This window comes from Spermophilus citellus (assembly GCF_964194105.1).
Source record: "Spermophilus citellus genome assembly, chromosome: 19".
Lineage (NCBI taxonomy): Eukaryota > Metazoa > Chordata > Mammalia > Rodentia > Sciuridae > Spermophilus > Spermophilus citellus.
The window spans coordinates 10,451,263-10,472,824 of NC_138201.1; the positions used below are offsets into that span (position 1 = coordinate 10,451,263).

Consider the following 21,562-nt stretch of genomic DNA (forward strand, 5'->3'; position numbering starts at 1 on the left):
CATCTGGGTTCAATCCCCAGTACACAGAAGAGAAAAAAAAAAATCTCAATGGTTTATCTTTCCTACTACTAATGGGTACTTGGGCATTTCCAGTTTGGAGCTATTTTGAATTGTGCTGCTTCTGTGAATATTCTTCAAAGAGTCTGTGACCTTTAATAAACATGCGCGTGCCTTTCCATGCTCTGTACACTGTGGAGAGACAAACACAAGCCTATCAGGCAGAAGCACCCCCCCCCCAGGGTTTCAGGACCTTTTTAAAAGGGGAGCTCCCTGGGTGGCTTACCAAAAGAAGGCCTGGGCATGTGCTCCAGGGGCCAGTCAGGCCATTCTTATCTTTTTCCCCTAATTCAAACTGGTTACAAATACTTATTGAGTGCTACCGTATGCCAGTCCCAGAGCCTAATCCCTGAAGGGGACCTCAAAATCCAGAAAACCTCAGAGTACCACTCAGGACAGTTGGCACAGTCACAATTTTTACAATTATTTGTTTTACATAAAATAATTAATTCTGTGATTGCAAAAAGTGGAATACAAGTGTGAACCTAGTCATCTCTTTTTCCTTCAAAAACATGTCCAAGATTCAAATCGGTGGGTCTCTCTCACCTCTCTCTCATTCTAGACGTCTGCTTTCCATTGCAGAAAAAGAATATTTCTTTTCTGAAATTTATCACATTACTCTAGCAACCTATCCGAAACAGACTGTTAGCTTGCAAGTCACACAGTCATAGAGCCATGAGATCCTTGGCAATCTCAGTGATGTGCACAGAGAAACAGGGCACAGCCTGGCTCGGGCATGGGGAAGCCAGGACACCACTGTGCCTGACCAAGTATCAAAACCTAGTTCTTTGGTTCAAAACACTGAGATCTGAAGCAAGTATGCAGAGACATGTGCATAGCATATGACACTGTTCTAAACAAAAATTACAAAATAACCCAACTGTCCCTGGTTTTCATCCATACCAAACATACTGCGCAGCTAGTCACCCAAGAATGCTCTGACATGGGAACACACATATTGTGTATTAAAGGTGACATGTACCATACACACTGATTCTGTTTCTACAAATACATACATAAAATGATACTGGCATGACCAGAAGAAAAAGATTCTAGAAGAATATACATGCATTTTGCAGGGGTGAAGGACTGGGAGAGGAATACTTTTTAGGAATGAACATGCAACACCAAAAGGTTTTCTCAACCTTGGCATTTACCAACTTTGTTTGTTTGTTATTCTGGTACTGGGGACTGAACCCAGTGGTGTTCCACCACTGAGCGACATCCCCAGCCCCGTTTTTATTTCATTTTGAGACAGGGTAGCCCCCTGTCTGAATCACCCTGCTTGACCTTGACCTTGTGATACCCCTGCTTCAACCTTCACTAGGGTTACAGGCATCCATAGTGCTACAGGCCATGATGGCACACATTTTAGGCCACATACTCCCTTGGTGCAGAGGGGTGCCTGTGCACTCTAGGAAGGTCAGCAGCATCTCTGACCTCCACCCACTAGATACCAGTTGTAGCACAAAACTGCAGAACACAAAAAAATATCTCCACTGTTGCCAGATGTTCCCTGAAAGGAGCAAATCACCAGCTGGACCAATAATCAGGGGAAGAGATTACTCTTCTTAAGTGTTAACATATAGTTCATAGTAACAGAGGGTCAAAGCATCTTACCCAGAGTCAGCTGCCTGGGGTTTAAGCACAGTAGTTCATTTACAAGACACAGGCTCCTCTGGCTCTTTGCCCTCTCCAGGCCCCAGCTCACTCATCTGTGAAACAGATGTAAAAAATACTACCATCTACTTCCTAGGCTCGCTGTGAGGACTAAATAAGGAAACCTATGTAAAGCACTCGGGCAGGTAAAGAGGAAGAATCGCAGCAGTGTCAGCGTCATTATTGGTATTTTTCGTTTACATTACTACAGGGTGCGACATTCTTTTGGAGCTTTCAATGAACAAGATCCTAACTAGTCAAAAGCCTACCCCAGTAGTTCTTCAGCGAGGCTCACCCACCCACCACTTCACCCTTTCAGAATATTGACAGGCTAAGAAAAGTGCCAGAGAAGAGGAGGTGGTCAAGGACACGCTGAAGAACTCTAGGGAAGAGTATGGAGTGGTGTCTTCCACCGAACCCACGATGTGAGAGTCATGTTCAGGGAAACTGACCCCACTCCCTGAAATAAAATGCATAATGAGGGTGTCGGTGATGCTTGGGCACCAGTATGGGCACCAAACAACACACCTCACCGACTGTGAGACAGGCCACAAGTCACCACTGGAACGGTCAGATGCAGAGTCCCAGTCCCCCTCTGACACATGCAGAAAGGAAGTCAAGTAATCAGAATCTGACCGGAAGGACTGGTGGGAACAGAGGCAGGGCCTCCCTCATCCTTACCAGCAGGCCCTGGAAGAGCCAAGGAATTTTCTGGTCAAATTCATGCAACTCCCATCTGATGACACCAGACATCTTTCTTTTCCTAATGTCACTGTTTCTTAACTCAGCATTAAAAAAAAAAAAAAAAAAAAAAAAAAAAATTGTTCTTGAACATCTGGTTCTGTCTTAAAAAATGAATGTTATTCTACTACATTTAGGAACTTGTGAACAACTTTTGAGTTGTAGATTAGCTAGTTTATCAAGATTACATGCAAACAATGACATTTTCCATTCCTTTTCCTTTTTCAGGAATAATCTCCAGGTATGTTCTTTACAGAGCAGAAGCAACATGAATAGACTGACATATATGCTCCAACGCATCATAAAAAGAGAAGTGTGTGTGTGTGTGTGTGTGTGTGTGTGATGTGATTGTCCACCTACACATTTTCTGCTCGACTGAGACAACTTCCAGAGTTACAGACTCCCTTATATCCAGGGGGAAAAGGACTTTAACATGACCTATTTCTAGTCAAATCTCCATAGCAACTGTCTTGGGTTTTAAGTTGAAACAGCTGTACCAGCCAGCCAGTGACCAATTACAGTATAAATGGGATCTGCGTGGGCACTGATGTCCCCTTGAGACATGGACTTGAGAGAGCAAAGACATCCTTTCCCACCTATCCCAAGAGACATACCCAGATCTGTAGTAACAGCTTAAAGAAAAGGAAAGGGGAAGATAGCAAAGGTGCCTTTATTCTTGCCAGAGGTGATAAATTATGCTTCTTATACACACACAGCCCAGAATAAAAATGGCACTGGAAAAAGACAGAGTGTGGTGTAATTATGCAACGTCGAGTGTAAAGATGTCAAGTTCACAACTTTACAACTGCTCTCTTAAAAATTTAATGCTTTTAGACAAGCAAATTAAAAAGATGGACGTTTCTTGAAATGTAGTATAAACATGACAGTTACCCCTATAAAAACAGCCTGCGAGAATTTTTCAACTGGCACCAGTGAACAATGAGAAATTACAGATCCATTCAAATTCATGAAGTATAAATAAAACTGGAGGGGAATCTAACAACTGAAAGAATCAAATGGAACAGTGAACACCCAATACAATGCAGAAGGTTGGAGAGGAGCCTTAAATAAAGGGAAAGAGTGAATTCGTCATCAAAACAGATAGGTAGTTGAGTCTGACAGCTTATTTCAAATTAAATCTTAAATTGGGTACCTTGACAACTTGATACACTCTATGGAAAGAAAAATGCATGCTTTTTCAGATAGGCCAACACAGTCATTAAAATTATATGCAGAAAAACATTTCTAGGGCTGGGTTGTGGCTCAGTGGCAGAGTGCCTGCCTCACACATGTGAGGCACTGGGTTCAAACCTCAGCATCACATAAAAATAAATGAATAAAATAAAGGTGTCATGTTCATATATAACTAAAAAAAATAATATTTAAAAAATATTTAAAAAGGAAAAATTTTAAACAACCAAGTAAAAAATATGCTAACTCAAAATAATTCAGATACTTAAAATGGCCTAAAAAATTCTGTTAGACATCATCCCCAATCTCACCACCCAGAAATAATGATTACAAACATTTCCATATATAGGCTACTTAATAATTTTGTGATGTGTCTCTCTACAAGTTGACATATCTTTTACTGAACTTTTACCATGCAGACATTTTTATAATTGGCTATTTTACTTTTAGTAAATGGTGAAGATTTATACAAGTAATTACAGTTTTTCCTTTTAACAGATGTGAGAATTTACATTGAAAAACAAAAGCAGACAATATTAAATGTTCATTAAAAATTACTAATTCACCAATAAGAAATAACATTTCACTTTTATATTCATCTTCCAGTTTCACCAATAAGCATATGCGTTTTACATAGTTTTCTCAAATTATATATGGATCATTTTCATTGGTCTTACTAAATACTTGTCTAGGTTTTAAGTGGACTCAGAACAATCATTTTTTAGTGATTTCATAGTATTTCTGAAGACAATCTATCACAGATTACCAATCTCTAAACACTGAACCACTCAGTTATATTCAAGTTTGTCTTTGCCTTTTTGCTTTATCAGTAACATGACAGTGAACATCTTCAAACATCTTCATTTCCTTCTGCTAAATTTAAAGATGCAGGGACTGAGGTTGTAGCTCAGTGGTAGAGCACTTGCCTTGCACATGTGAGGCACTGGCTTTGATCCTCAGCACCACATAAAAATAAACAAATAAAATAAAGGTATGTTGTCCATCTACAACTATAAAAATAATTTTTAAAAAAATGTTGGTGGGGAGAAATGGTTTACCATGAAAGTAGTCACAGTGGGTAGAAAGGTCCTAGGTTAATCAAAGTTAAACTATTTTTAACTACAAGGCTTCTGGGAGTCTTTAAAATGCTAATGTAGTGTGGGCTAAGTCTTGGTCAAATGCAGGATGTGGTTTGCACTTGAGTGGAGAGGTGAAGCATTCCTGGTCCCCATCCTGACTCTCCTATTACAGGATTAACCACGTGAGGTTGGCTTGGCAGTTTACTTAGAAGTTTCAGAACCTGTGTTTTCTCAATTGGTAACATCAGTATTCCAAGAAAACTTACTTAATTGGCTTGCTGTGAGGACTGAGCCAGGTGTTGGTACATTACTGGACATCTATAGTATGGATTCATGATGTTACTCTGTGCTCAGCCCTGGGGATACAGTATATGATCTAGAATGGAGACAGACAAATAAGCAAATAATTGCAAGTCTGTGATAAGTGAGGCCAAGAGGAGCTCAGTGAGCCATGGGAGTCCAAGGAAAGGCACCCAATCAATGTCAGGGGACGATCCCACGGATTCTTCCCATTGTAGGTGAGGAGGTGGAGAAAGTAGAGGCGGGTGGGGGTGCGTGCAGGGCTTTCCACACGGGAGGCCATCCACCACTATACACATGATCCAGCAAAGGTGGGCATTGATTTTTCTTGTCAAGTAAAATGTACCAAAGATCTTTAGAACCTTAGCTCTGGAGGGTGTGGGGAGATCAACTAGATTCAACCAGCACCCAAAGGCATCCTCTCTACCATGTTTCTGGGAAGAATAGGGATGAGGTAGGATGGATACTGGTTCCTATGTGACCTGGTAATTCAGATTTATACCTGTTACCCAAGAAGAATTAAAAACATTTCATTTCACTCCCAAAAGTACCCCAAGTCGAGCCTTTACAGTCACTCAACCAACAGTTGGTCCCTGCAGTCTCAGTATGAACAATCTGTCAGACATCACTTTCTGATGGGCAGCCCATCACATGCAGATCCTTCTAAGAAACAGAGTTCTGATTTACAGCTAAACTGATATCCCTCCCAGAGACCTCCCACTTGCTGGCCCTGATTAGGTTTCCAGGGGCCACATAGCATGAATCAAATTCCTCTTTCATTCGCCTTTCAAACATCTGTAGAATAAGCTACACTCATTCACCTCTTAGATCTTCTTTAGGTTTGGGAGCCCATTCAACCTTCTCTCAGCTCTCCCATCTCAAAGTTAAGGGGCATCCCCATCTCTCCCCAGTTCCTCAAGCCAAAATCCAAAAGCCCTTAGATCTCTTTCCTTTTCTAGGTTCTCAGAAGTTATTTTCAAATATCAGACCACTTTTTATCATCTCTACTCCAATCACCCTGCCTCCCAGCACCATCACCTCTCCCCCTGGACTATCACAAAGCCACACAAAACCAGAGTAGTCTCTCTAAAATGTCAGTTAGATCCAATGGCTTCTAACTGATGTTAAGATGACATTCAGACTCCTCTGTAACCCACCACCTGGCTCCAAGCCCCACCTCATCTTGGGTGGCCCTCCTCTGGATACACACCAATTTTAAATACAGTCTTTTCAGTGAAATATCCTTTTGTAGTGAGAGAATCAACTCCTGGCTTAAGGGTTGAAGCAGAAGTCTGTGGTGGGAAGAGTGGCAGGCAACAGGTGCCCCCTCCGATGGATCTTGAACTGACTAAAACCATTTCCCCTTCCTGGGCCATAGCTCACCTATAAGAGGAAGGCTTTTCTGCTGGGTCATTTTGGAAGTTCTAGTCATTCTAAATACTTATTTATTCTTAAGTTGATCTTGAAGCTGGCCAGGCTTTCTGATCAACAGTCTACCTGTTTCACTAGGGAGGTGGATGGTACAAACCCCAACATTTGGGGCCAGGAGATATCAGCACCATTTTTCTTTCTTTTTTTTTTTTCCTTAACTTTTAAAAATTTAAGCTTTCATTTTTTATTTAATTTGTTTTTATGTGGTGCTGAAGATCAAACCCAGTGCCTCACCACACTAGGCACACAACCCCAGCCCACCGTTTTTATTTCTTAATCCCAGTTAAGCATCAAAAGGCCCATGACTTGAAAAGAAATTTATGGATACCTTTCTAATCTGAACCTCTGGGGCTCAGCATGTCTCAAATAAATTAATTGTGATCAAGTGCCTTGGAATGGGTTGGGGAAAAAAAGAAGCTGTGTCTGTTATCCTCTTGTATGGGGCTCTCTTCCTCTAACCTTATCATGGTTCACTTCCTGAGCTCATGCCACACTGACTGCTCAGTCAGGCGAACAAATGCTCTCTTCAAAAAGGCACAAGAGACAGTGTTACCTTCTTATCACATCCAATCGGCCAGGCCTGGACTGCCTCCCCCAGAACTCAGTTACCGTGAACCCACCTTAACCCTGATGACAGACCAGTGTCTCTCGCCAAGGAAAAGCTGACTGTGTAACCGACACAGGTCACATCGGGTCTGAGTCCTGCGGCTTTCAAAAACTAAATGCCTGGCAGATGATACCCAATGGTATGCTTTCATTTTTTTTCTTGACAAATACATATTAAGTGCTTATTAAGAGACAGTTATTGTGCTGAGGACATAATGGTGAATACAACACGTGAATTCCCACCTACCCTCACAGAATGAATCTAAGAGAGGGTAAAGTATTCAAGAAATTTCTACACAAATAAGTGTCATCACAAATTAAGTGGATGAACACTACGAAAGGAAGGCATGAGGAGCCACAGGAACACACCCGGGGAATGTGGATGTCAGGAGGGTGTTCTGAATGACAGCCCAGGGCGGGCTCAGCTGAGACCTGAAGGGGGGAGTTACTGATGGGCGCGAGAGGCCCTCTGCTGCAAGCTCTGCCCTGTGGTTTCCAAAATGAGTTCCTCCTGAAGGGTCCCTTCAAATATCTCTTCCTCACTCAGATCTTCCCAGAGCAATAAGCTTGGAAAATCCCCAGCAGCCAACAGGTGTCACAGAAAAGCACCGGACAGTTTGAGAAGAACAGCACAACCAGAGGAACTGTGCCCACCAATAACAAGTGAGGAGGAGCCCACAGGAAGAAGGAGTGAACACGCTTCAATAGTCCTGCCCCAGGAACCCCCTCACGGTGCCGGAGGCCCCAGAACTTGGCACCACTATCTGCTGACACTGGGGAGGGCTCCTTGGATACACCATGTCATGGCAGATGGGATCATGGTGGGAGCACACTCAAGAGGAAGGAATTATGTGGCAAGATGGGAAGCCAGAGGGGGGTTCAGAGGTGAGGCCTGCTCCTTCCTCACAGTTCACCTTGGTGAGACCAGAAGCAAACCTTCTAGTGGCAGCACCTGCAATGACCTAATGACCTCCCAATAGGCTCCACCTCTTATTTTATTTATCAATTTTATATTTATTTATTTATTTTCATACTAGGGATTGAACCCAGGGCTGCTGACCCACTGAGCCACATCCCCAGCCCTTTATATTTTTGAGACAGGGTCTCACTAAATTGCTTAGGACCCTATTTAGTCGCTAAGGCTGGCATCTCAGGCCTGCACAAGGGAGCTGGCTAGGATCTACTGCCAAAAGGTCTACCACCTCTCTATAGTGCCACTCTGGGGACCAAGTTCCTAGCACATGAAACTTTGGGGACAAACCATATCCAAACCAGAGCAGAAGATGTGTTCAAATTAAAAAAAAAAAAAAAATCCAGCACACGGTTTCAAAATGATGGGAATGGCATTAAGAAAATGATATGTGAATAATAAAATAAATCCTAATCTGTGAACTCAGATGAGGTACGGAAATAAAAAAAAAAATACAAATGAAAATAAAACAAAAAGTCTTTTCAGAAATATTGCTTAAGAGGCAAAAGACAAAAACGAAGAATATGTTAAAGAAAAAGATAAAAATTGTTTAAAAGAAAGAATGAACACTGAAAACAGGTAAAAAGAATCCTACATGGGCTGGGGCTGGGACTCAGTGGTAGAGCACTTGCCTAGTGAGGGTGAGGCACTGGTTTCAATCCTCAGCATCACGTAAAAACAAATAAATAAAAATAAAGGAATTGTGTCCACCTACAACTAAAAAAATTCTAAAAAAAAAAAAAATCCTACAGATTCCTGAAGACAGGACATGAAAATAGTAATTTATTTAAAATTCTCTTGATGTTTAAAAAATTGTGAAAGTACTACACATAGAAAAAGCAAACTGTAAGTGAAAAACACTAACCACAAGGACCAACAGCAAGATACTAGATAATAAAGAAAAATAAATCCTTGGGTTTTCAGGCAAAAGTAATGAGTAACTCCGAAGATGAAGAACATGAGATTATCAGCACTTCAATCCAAAAGAAAAATAAGTATGTAAAACGCTGAAGGAAAACATGTGAACTAAAGACTTCATGTCCAACAAAAGTGACTGTGAAGTATAAAGAATACTAACAAAGCACCGCCAACATGTGAAAGTCTGGAGAAAAATGTCCCCTGGCCACTCCCTGAAGAACCTGGTTGAGAAGAGCTTTGTCAAGTCAAATGACTGGGGCCACACTGTCACAAGCACCAACCATGTGGTTCCTTGTATAGCTAAGCTTCAACAGGAGCTAAAAAGCAGAGAGTACTCTATGCATGGACATATGTTCCAATAATACAGAACTAGTGCGACTATTTTAAAACTGGGGAGAAACAGGAAAAGCATATATAAAAGTCTGGGTTTTTTTTAAACCTGTTCTTGGTAATTACACTGGTGATGATAGCATTGGTGTTGTTATTTTGAGACTGTTATGTATGTAATCTGGGATAAAACAAATGAGTAATTATGGACTACTCTAATTCTATCCCCTATGTCCTTGGGAATTAGGATTACTGGTGTCAGGAAAAGAAAAGGAAAAAAAAAAAAAGGAGGAAAAGATGTCATGCAGAACAGGTTTAAAAACCTGAAGTATCAATGTGGACTCACAGGGCACTGTATCTTAGCTCTGTCCACTGGGAGATCTAGAAGCAACCACAAACCTAACAGCAGCAAGTTCACCTGGAACCTGGAGAACGTTCTAGAAACACTATTCTCTACAAAAAGTAGTGTCTGCTTAGAGTAATGGGCAATTCCAGGCAGGGGAGGGTGATATATCCTGCCTTAGAAAAAGCAAAGAAGCTACAAAGGGTTCCTAGGGTCAGTTCAAAAGGACTCAGAATCAGCTGTCCAAAACAGAACGTCAGAAAAGTGTGCTATTCCATTCTGTGACGATGGCACATACATGGCAAAACAACTCCATACATACATGGTAAAACAACCCTGGAACTGTTTGCTTTAAAAGGTATATTTCACAGCATGTAGATTATATCTCAGTATAGCTGTTAAAAAAGAGAGAGAGAAAAAAAAAAGGATTCCCAAGAACTTGAAATGGCATCCAGTGCTCAAAAATCAAGGGATCATGATTCCAAGTGAATCAAACCCACAACATGAGTTTAAATTCTGAGTTCATAAAGAATGATTTTAAAAATCTGGTTCCAAGTACATAAATCTACATTTATGATAAAACTGCACAGAACTGTATACACACAGAGAATGAATACATATAAAACTGGTGAAATCAGATGAAGACAAGTGGGTTGGACTAATTTCCAATTTTCTGGTTGTGAAAATATAGTATGATTATTTACTATGAGAACAATAGAGAAAACATAGTAAGGGGTATACAGGATCTCCCTGTATTATTTCTTTTCAACTGCATGTGCATCTATAATTACCTGAAAAATGAAAAGTTCAATTTAAAAAAAAAAAAAGAAAAAAAACCCATCACCTATACAGAGTAATGGGAAATCAACTCATTATTTTAAAAGCTAGTAAAGATTCATTTACCTATTTTTCTTCTATGACCCATATGAATGGTTAAGAAAATAGTAAGAGGAGCAAGCTTACCTCTTTTTTATTATTATTATTATTTTTAGTTGTAAATGGACACAATATCTTTTTATATATTTATTTTTATGTGGTGCTAAGGATCGAACCCAGTGCCTCAGTGAGGTACAGCCCCAGCCTGAGAACTGACCTCTTTATGAAAATATCCCCATTAATAAATGAAAAGAGTAGATAAATAAATGAAAAAGAACTATTTAGATAATCACTCTTACAACCCCCAATAAATTCCTGGAGTTAGCCACCAGGCATTAACAAGAGCTAGCATGAAGAGAAGCTCAAGGAACACGTATCTGATGCCTCCTACGGGGGAAGACACCACTTTAATGTCTTGCCATGGAGCGAACATGGGTCTGATCAGACCTAAGGATGTGGTTACAATTAGCAGGTCACCGATGACAGAGAGAAGAGCTGAACTGCGCTTTCAGAGCACAATCAGCAAAATTCAGATGTGGGCCAGTCTGCAGGTCCTGTATTCTTCCAGGGATAAACCAGGAGGGAAGACAGGGGGATGGGGCAATGGAAAGGAAACCTACAGATTATAAGAGTCTCAAAAGACACAGGTTTCCTTAAAATGGGTAAGGTTAAACTTGGGACATAACCTGGATGATAATATTAGAAAGAAACTTAAGGGTGCATCTGCTTTAAAAAGCAAGATAGGGGCTACCTTAGGGACAGTAGGGGCTGCTGGACTAGGCAGCCAAATTCTAATCCCTGACCTGTGTGATGGTCACAGACAGGTCTGCCCTAGGATAACTCAGAAAGCTACCCCTCTGTTATGTCACCTTTCTCCATTTGTATTTTATTTTGCAATAAAAAGGTCTTCAAAAGTGTGTGGGGGGGGGGCATTGTATCACTAGCATAACCTGCATAAATGCAAGGCAACATTTAACATAAATAATGAAAATAAGCAATAGTATTTAATTTTTAGCTACAACTATAGCTTGAGAAAGATTCCAAGCCCTGTTTTCATCTCCGGGATATATAAAGAACTCAAAAAACTTACCATAAAAAAAAAAAAAAAAAAAAAAACAATCAATAAATGGGCCAAGGAACTGAACAGACACTTCTCAGAAGAAGATATACAATCAATCAACAAATGCCAGGCGTCATTCTGACCGGCTCTCAACACAACATCTCTAGTAATTAGAGAAATGAAAATCAAAACTACTCTAAGATTTTATCTCACACCAGTCAGAATGGCAGTTATCAAGAACACAAACAACAATAAATGTTGGTGAGGATGTGGGGGAAATGGCATACTCATACATTGCTGATGGGACTCCAAATTAGTGTAAGCAATCTAGAATGCAGTATGGAAATTCCTTAGAAAACTTGGAATGGAACCACCATTGGACCCAGCTATCCCACTCCTGGATCTATACTCAAAGGACTTAAAATCAGCATATTATAGTGAGACAGCTACATCAATGTTCATACCAGCTCAATTCACAATAGCTGAACTGTGGAACCAATCTAGATGCCCTTCAGTTGATGAATGGATAAAGAAACTGTAGTATATATACACAAACTGTAGTATATATACAGCATTAAAAGAGAATAAAATTATGACATTTGCAGGTAAATGGATGGAGTTGGAGAATATCATGCTAAGCAAAGTAAGCCAATCCCAAAAATCCAAAGACTGAATGTTCTCTCATAAGTGGACACTGATCCATAACAACAGGGACAGAGACAGGGGAAGAATAGAGGAACTGTGATCGGGCAAAGGGGAGTGGGAAAGGGGAGGGGGTATGGAGGCAGGAAAGATGGCAGAATGAGATGCATATCATTACCCTAGGTGCATGCATGACTGCACATATGGTGTGACGCTACATCCTGTACAACTAGAGAAATGAAAAGCTGTGCTGCAATTGTGGACAATGAATCAGAATGCATTCTGCTGTCATATATACCTAATTAGAATAATTAAATAAATATATATTTTTAATTTTTTTAAATGTTAAGGACATGACAGCATTCAAATGAGACTCTATGACTTAATCAAATCTTGAGACACATCTGAAAAGGGAAGATACTGCTCATTATATAATTCAAGGTGATTTTATGCTTTCCCATATACCACCTAATATCATCTTAAATTTATCTTATGAATCATTTCATGTCCTATGCTTCTAGAAACACTGAATTTAAAAAAGATCTAGTGCCAGGCATGATGCGGCATACCTACAATTCCAGCGACTGGGGAGGCTGAGGCAGGAGAACTACAAGTTCAAAGCCAGCCTCAGCAACTTAATGAGACCTTAAGAAACTTAGGGAGACTCTGTCTCAAAATTTTAGAAAAGGGCTGGAGTGTAGTTCAGTGGTACAGCCCTTGGGTTCAACCCCACTACTGAGATGGGGAGAGATCTGATGCATCAAACTAAGCCAGGCCTCAGGAGATGAAGAAAACAAACCTGAGCTCTTCTATCACCCACAGATTGTATTCATTCAGCCTTCTCCAAACAAGCTTAAAAGGTTTGCTTTTCCATTATGAGCATTTAAGCAAGGGACAACACTGAGACCCAGTAAGAGGTACTTGTCCTCGTCCTGGTTACAGGTACACACATTTCCCTATGCACTTACAAGGGCACCTTTGGAGCCCAGCAATAATTCACCTCTGCCTTCATGCCCAATGTGTTTGTAGGTTCTCCAGGGACAAGATGTCCTGTATCTGAACGCACAAAGAACAGAAATAAGCACATATGCCCTCCCTCGCCCCAACTCTGTATCTTAAAACAAGACACCATATCCCAAGCTGCTGGGTCATCAACACCAGCCAGAATTGACCACCAAGCCCTTGGGAAAAAAAAAAAAAAAAAAAAAGATGGGGAGATCAGATTACATAACAGACCTGTAAGATAAACTTGCAAAGAGCAAAGAAAATGTGAAATTCAAATGGAGCCAAATCACATTTTTCAAACACTTATCTCAAATACAGAAAAAGTGACCTGACTCACTAAAACATGGTTTGAGACTGTCTTGTTTTACTTTATTCCCCTCCCACATCAAGTCTTACTACATTAGTTTGAAATGAAACTAGCTCAAAAAAAAAAAAAAAGAAAGAAAGAAATTATGAGCCAGAATAGCTCAATTTTTCGGGTAGTGCTGCTCTCCAGAGAGGACATAATGCCACCAACACATGAAGTTCAGGAGTGGGACTGTGGAGCTCAGTGGTAGAGCGCTTGTCTAGCATGCACAAGATGCTGGGCTCCATCCCCAGCACTGAGAATAATAAAAAGATGAAATGCAGGCAATAATTCAAAGGAAACTATAGGGAGGTTGGAACTAGATTCATCTTCAGATCTGTTTGTTTGTTTGGTACTGTGGATTGAACCCAGGGGTGCTTAACCACTGAGCACATCCCCAGTCTTGTTTCCTTTTTATTCTGAGACAGGCTCTAAGTTGCTTAGGGCCTCCCTAAGTTGCTGAGGCTGGCCTCAAACTTGCGATACTCCTGCCTCAGCCTCTGGAGCTGCTGGGATTACAGGCCCATGCCATCATACCCAACACAACTGCATCTTAGTCAGCCCCCCTTGAGTAGATTAACCCCTCCCCCTCTGTCTCCTGTTGCCTCTGCATTCTCTGCCCCCTTTGCTGTGTGACTTTCCAGCCTGGCCTCACACCTTCCCTTGTTCTTAAATTTTTGTGAAATATGTACACAAGCAAATGCATAAACGTCACGACCCTGCTGAAATGGCTGGTATGGGAATCTAAATTAATTATAATATAATTACATACATAATCTCTATATATACACTGCAGTAGTACAGCTAACATAAAATTGAATCTTCTCTAATTTTGATCAACATTCAAAAGAACAAGGAGGTAATTATTTAAATAGTACTGCGAATTCACTCATCCACCCAATGTATGAAATACTTCTATTATTATGGAAGCACACTGTACCATTTCCAGTCTAAGAGAAACACACCTAGTTCAAATCCCAAGGGTCCTCCTATGACACAGTACACTCCTGCCTCTAAGGACCAGTCCCCAGCCTTCATTATGCACATTCGCAGCAAAGGGGCCCTCCGCAGAAACTGCTCTGACCATGTGAGTTCATGAATGTCAGAACAAGAAGCTCCGTCTCCACCTGGCCCCTGATGATATCAAGAGCATGGAAATGGAACATTCAGTTAGCTCTCCATTGTCCACACACCTACGATAAGGGACACCCACCAGTGTTTGGAGCTGCACTTAGGAACACAAAGCATAACTGGGACGCCCAGGACAGAAGGCAAACAGACACTTCCTCAGATACCATCCACCTGTGGGCCTGGCTCTCTGGGCAAATCTGTAGCCACAGAATGGCCAGGTGTTAGGAGGGAGAGGAAGGGGGCCCTTGAGTTTGGATTTCTCACCCAGGCCTTTTCCAAGGAGCCATGAGCAGTAGGAGAGCCTGTCAAAGGTTACTTACTGCCTGCTGGATGCCAGTCTTCACCTGCTCGCTCAACATGCCTTCAAAGACAAAGGAGTCGCCAAACTTCTCAGCCTACAGGGAAGGTAAGAAATAGAAACCCAGAGAAGGTTGCAGTGATGTGGTGTGCACATGCCATCTTCTTTGCACACTGCTAACGGGATTCTTCTCCCAATGAACCTGAGTTTTTCCTACGTCTTCCCAGAAGACCCAGAAATGACTTATAGTCATCTGGCTCCCTCTTAAAACAGGTTAATGTTGCTCTTTGAACCTGTTTTCATTTAGTTGTTAAGAGTGCTTTTTCCACTGAGCTATATCCCCAGCACTTTTTCCAATTCTGAGACAGGGTCTCGCTAAGTTACCCAGGCTAGACTCAAACTTGCAATCCTCCTGCCTCAGCCTCCTCAGTCTCTGGAATTACAGGCATGTACCCCTGCATAGGGTGCTGAGATTAGATTTTGAGAACAAACTGTTCACATTTACCCAAGTTTACAAATAGCCCAGGGAAATAATAGAAATCTATACATATGAGATTGTGTAACCCAGCCTGTCCTTTGTCCTCCTCCTGGAATTCAGCAAAAATAACTAAATGCCACTGCTGATATTCTGACACATTCTGGCTCCACTGAGGTATTAAATGTGTTTATAAATATCAAGTGGTTAATTTAAGCACTAGATGGAAACCTGAACTTTAATAGTTCTACTTAATATGAACATCTCAATTCCTCACAGACCTGGTTCTCTTCATTGTGTGAGACCTGGTTCTGAAAACCGGGTCCTTTGTCCCCTGGCATCCGTGACTCTACGCCTCCTCTAGTTTTCCTCCACATATCTGACTATTCATCCTCATCCCCTGAAATACATGGGCTCTTCGTACTGTTCCTAAGATGCTGCGGCTTCTCAGAGCACTGTCCCTGCTTTCTGCACTTCTCACACTAGGCCAGCAGCCTCCAGCTCTGTGAACTTTAGAGCATACCCTGGTCTGTGAAAACCAGAGGCTGCTGCTCCCCATCCCTGGGGAGTCTGATTCTGGGGGCTGTGGCAAGGCTCAAAAACTCTGCCTAGGTCACACCTGTAGTCCTGACACTAGTGGTTCCAGATAAACACACTGGTCAACCGCTGGGAAGCTTCCCATGTTGTTACTTTAATTCAGCCAGCAACTTCCCATGACTCCAGAGCTCTGCCCCGGTCCCATGCTGTCCTCACCTGATGACATTGACTGAGCACTGCATCCTTGCACTTCAGGCCTTACCCTGGCACCTCAAGCTCCGCTTCCAGGTGGTGCTTATCATCCTTTCCTCAGCCCAGATGTTCTTACTGTATTTGCTGGTGACATCACCATGCCTAAGAACCCAAGCCGTTTATTTATTCCACAAACACTATCTACCCAACACCCACTATGCGCTGGATTTGGAACTAAATGAGGGGACACAAGGTCAATATCAGAAAGGCATGACCCCTGTCTTCATTGTGCTTAAGTGTGCCGATATAGAAAAAAATCATGCCCAATGAAGAAAGAAAAAAATGACTATAACTTCATTTCACCTTGTAAGGTAAAAAATGAAAAAAAAAAAGTCCAACAAAAGCCTCCTTCTGACAGAGTAAACAGAGGTAGTCTCCTTGAAAAAGTGACAATCAAGCTGAGATGATAAGAACAAGCAGCAGCCAGGCACAGTGGACACATCTGCAATTCCAGCTACTCGGGAGACGGAAGCAGGAGGATCGCAAGTTCAAGGTCAGCCTCAGCAATTTAGCAAAAACCTGACTCCCAAAAAATTAAAAAAGAAAAAGAAGGAGAAGGAGACAGACTTATAAAAAGAGGATAAGTAAAGCAGCTGTGGATTCCAAGCAGAGGAAAAATACGAACCAAGCTCCCAGGATGGGAAAGAAGATCTGGTTCTCAAAGAATAAAAACAAGACCAGTAGGACTGGCAAGGGGCGTGGGATGTAAAATAAAGTTGGGGCGGGGGGGCAGGGGGAGGAATCTGTAAAGTGCAAGAAAAAATAAAGCATTTTGTCCAAGGTAGGGTATCTGAGTCCCCATGACCTACACCCTCTGGCAACATACTGAAGCTTAGAAACCTCCTTCTCAGAATGAAGCATTTAAATGTATAAAATAAAATCAATAAGACTATTAAAACAATTGTTACATCCAAATATTAATAAAACAAATGGCTGTTAAAGTCACCTGTAGGCTTTTTTTTAAAAAAATATTTTCTTTAGTTGTTGATGGGCCTTTACTTTATTCTTTTATTTTTATGTGGTGCTGAGAATCAAACCCAGTGCCTCACACCTGCCAGGCAAGTGCTCCACCAAGGAGCCACAACCCGAGTCCCACCTGTATGCGTTTTATTAACATATTAAGTAAGATCTAATACTAGTTCTCATAATTATCTTATTTCAAAGTGGAATGAATACAAACAGTATTTCAAAATATCTGGAATAATAACAATAAGAAAGTAAATATGTGATTTCTTTGTCTTTTTTTTGTACCAGGGATTGAACCCAAGGGTACTTAACCACTGAGCCACATCCCCTGCCTTTTTAAATATTTTATTTAAAGAAAGGGTGCTGCTGAGTTGCTTAGGGCTAAGTTGCTGAGGCTGGCTTTGAACTCTCAATCCTCCTACCTCAGTCTCCTGAGCCACTGGAATTACAGGTGTGCGCCACCGTACCTGATGAAATCTGTGACTTCTATTGGTAACAAAGTCACAGTAATAAGTTTACCATGGTTTGTTGTCTGTGTCATAATTGAAGGGCATGCTAAATTTCAGGTAGAAATATCCAGCTGAAAATTTTCCTCCTCTGTGCTCATGGATGCCTAAATTCTGCTTATTCTATCTAATCTTCATGGAGAACCCTGGTCTAAGGAAAGCCTTCTTCCCACGAAATCTTCTAACTTTAGCAGAGTACTGGCAACTTGACCTTGGAATACTCTTTCCAAACAAAAAGAACACGGAAGTTTGCTTATGACAAATATTATAAAAAAGATTTACAACCACTTTGTATATTTGGGGAAATTTCAAAGAAATGTGAGAATGCAAAATCCTATCTGAACATTATTTTGCTTTTCATATGCACTCTCAAATTAATGCTTTTAAATTAAAAAAAAAGATAGCTGGTGCTTAAAAAAGGAAAAAAAGAAAGGAAAACAGGAACTCCACATACTCAAGACAAGGGGAAAGTTTTTGGCAAGAGAAAATGGGATGCGTTTTAGAAAACAAGTCTATTTCAGAGCCTCATAGAAACGCTCATAAACTCCAAAGCTTCCCCTTCCTCTTCTCATTTAGGGCAAACATCCAGTTCCAGAGCCCTGCTTGGTGGTTCAGTGACCACGGGATAATGCCAGGAACTGCCACAGAGGATCCTGTGAACCGTAGAGGCACTGGAATAAAGCCACAAAAATGAAAACCTGTACTCCGGCATCTATCATTCCTAAAACATGTAATGCTTCTGGAACATCCAAGTTGCACGTTATTGACAGGGAAGAGTGGCCTTACTTTATGTGACGTCTGTTATCTCAAAAAGTTGAGTGAACAGTCACCATCTCTGGCATGCTTGAGCATTAACACAACATACCTTTATAGTTAAGGACACAGGCTCTGGGGTCCCACTGTGCAGGTTGAAATCCCAGTTCCATCAGTAACTAGCCCCACAACTTGGAGCAAATCACTTTTCTAACCCCAGTTGCTACCTGAAGAAAAAGCCACTGCACAGGGTTTCTGGAGAAATTAAGTGAAATACATAAATAAAGGGCTTATGTTCACTGTGATTTAAAGCATTTCTCAGAGCGATGGAAAAGAATTAAGTTCCCCCTCTTGTCCCCAACCACATTACCTCTGTCAAGTAGCCAGTGGAGTTCACAAACTTTTCGAATTCGGCATTACTGACTTCATAGGCATCCATATAAAAGGCATCAACAGTGACTCTCCTTGCAGGGGCTTCCCCGTCCTGCTTTATCTGAGGATCATCTGTGCCCATTGTAAACACTCCAGCAGGGATGGGGACCATCTGCAGTGAACAGGGAGACACAGAAGTCATGCATCGCAGACAAACTGTACCTGGGCAGGGCGTATAGTTCTCAGTCCACAGTAAGCACATATGCTTAGTAACCCCCACCAGGAAATCACCATAAAATTAGCAAAATCACTCCACACCCCAATGAAGGTGAACCATGAACTAAAAAAAAAAAAAAAAAAAAAAAAAAGGTGAAAATTCTTTAGGAAAGTAATTTGTTTAGTCCAAATTCTACGTGTCCTAAATTTGCGCACAGGATGCAAACAGGATTAATAGAAACCAAATCGTCTAATGGGGAGCCACAGGTGCTGGGAGAGCTTGCCATGTTTTTTCATTACATACATGTATATATTGTCTTCGACATTTTCATTTCTTTCAAATTAATTTTAAAAACAAACATAAAAATGCCATATATAATATCTCCAAATACTCACTGCATAAATTTTTTTCTTTTTTGGTTTAAACAATGGAAATTTATTTCTTAGGGTTCTAGAGACTAGAAGTCCAAGATCAAAGTGTCAGAGGTTTGGTTTCTTCCAAGGCCTCTCTCCTGAGATTTTAGATGCCCACCTTCTTACCATGAGCTCACATGGCCTTTTTTCTGTGTGGGCATATCACTGGTATCTCTTTTGTGTGTCCTAATTTCCTCTTTTTATGAAGAAGTCAGATTAGCCAAAGACTGTTTTTTGTAGGGGGGTGGGCACCGGGGACTGAACTCAGAGGCATCTCTGCATGAATTTTCCCCATTAAAGATAATGGGAAGGGCTTAAATCACTGAAACAGAAAAATCTGAAAAGTTTACTAAGGGCTTATGTTTTGAATAATTCCTTACTATGTTTCGTATAATTCCTTACCAAATTGCAATTACTTTCTTCCTATCTACCTTCACAAATGAACTTAAACTCCCAGGGGGAAGAGACTGGGACTGTTATGTTCACCAGTTCTCAGCTGTATTCCCAGCACTGAGCACAGGGTCTGAGGATGGTACAGAAAGTTTTCAGTTAAAAAATGCAAGTCCAGGAGCTGGGCATGGTGGTTCATGCCTGTAATACCAGAGGCTCTGGAGGTTGAAGCAGGAGGATCTCAAGTTTGAGGCTAGCCTTGGCAACTTGGCAAGGCCCTAAGCAACTTAGTGAGACCCTGTCTCAACATAAAATATGAAAGGGCTGCAGATGTGATTCAGTGGTTAAGTACCCCTGGGTTCAATCCCTGATACCCACCCCCTACAAAAAAAAGAATGTAAAATGGTGAAGGCAATACATAAAAAACTCAGCAGGTCCTCAAGAAATGAACAAAGAGTTAAAATAGGACGCCCCCTTGCCACCCCCAGATATTTATCCAAGAGAAATGAAACTATGTCCATACAAAAGCATTCACAGTAGTGTTATTCATAATGGGCAAAAGTGGGAACAACTCAAATATCCATCTTCTGATGCATACATAGCAAACGTGGTGTACCTTGATTGGAAATAATGCTCAGTCATAAAAAGAATGAAGTGCTGATTCATGTTCCAACATGGATGGACCTCAACAATGAGACTCGAGATGCAAGAATCCATTTCTCAAAGGTCACATATTGTGTGAACTGATTCATGTGAAATATCCAGAATGAAAACACAAACAGAAAGGAGTTGGTGACAGTCAGGGGCTGGGGGAGATAGGAATGGGAAATGATTGCTAATGAGTATGGGGTCTCTTTCAGGGGTGATGACATGTTCTAGAATTAGATAGTAATAATGGTGTGACTACACTAAAAAAGCAGTGACTGGTGCAGTTTAAGTGTGAATTGTATGATGGGTCAATTATATCTCAATAAAAAGCTGACTCTCAACTATATCATCCGTCAGAAGCGCACTCTGTGGACGCAATGTCTAACTTTAAAATCACGGGTCCAAGTCACCTCAGAGACTGCTTGGCAGCTTAGAAATTGTCAGTCTCTACAAACAGGACTTCAAATCAAAGGGGAAAAAACAAAGAAGTAAAGAAATAATTAGTTGAGATAAAAAGAAAGAATACAGCTTAGCAATAGGAGTGGAAGAATCACAAAAACAAGATTGGAAGAAACAGAAATCAGGAAATGAATGATTATCTTGATTCTACTTTCCATTCCAATTGACTCTCTTTGCTGGTGGTTGCTACAATTCTGTGCATGCATTTCCTGATAAAAATGGTACTATTCTCATCTATGTGAGTAATAAACATAGCGTTTGCCCAATGTGTTTTACTATTCCAAGAAATCATCCTTGGCTACTTCTGTTCCCTAATCCCAGCATATATATGTCACCCAGCCTTTCTGATGCTGCTACACATATCTCCCTCACATCTCTCCCTCTTTTCTATTCCCAGGTAACTGTGCAGGTTCATATCCCTCCTTACTTCTAAATCATCCACCTTCCATTCAATCATTCATTCAGCAAGTATCAAATTCCCATTGATGGCTGGTGTTGGGGCTCAGTGGTAGAGCACCTGCCTAGCAGATGTGAAGAACTGGGTTCGATCCTCAATACCACATAAAAATAAATAAATAAAATAAAGGTAAAAAG

At 41.1% G+C, this 21,562-nt stretch overlaps 1 protein-coding gene across 1 annotated transcript in view; it reads right to left on the minus strand.

Moving 5' to 3' along the window:
• SUMF1 (sulfatase modifying factor 1) overlaps nucleotides 1-21,562 on the minus strand; it is an 82,393-nt gene that overhangs the window by 53,476 nt on the left and 7,355 nt on the right. The window contains exons 2-3 of the mRNA XM_081276063.1: nucleotides 18,840-19,013; nucleotides 15,003-15,077 (exon numbers count right to left, since the gene is read on the minus strand). Of these exons, the coding sequence (XP_081132189.1) occupies nucleotides 15,003-15,077; nucleotides 18,840-19,013 (249 nt within the window). The remainder of the gene's footprint in view (nucleotides 1-15,002; nucleotides 15,078-18,839; nucleotides 19,014-21,562) is intronic.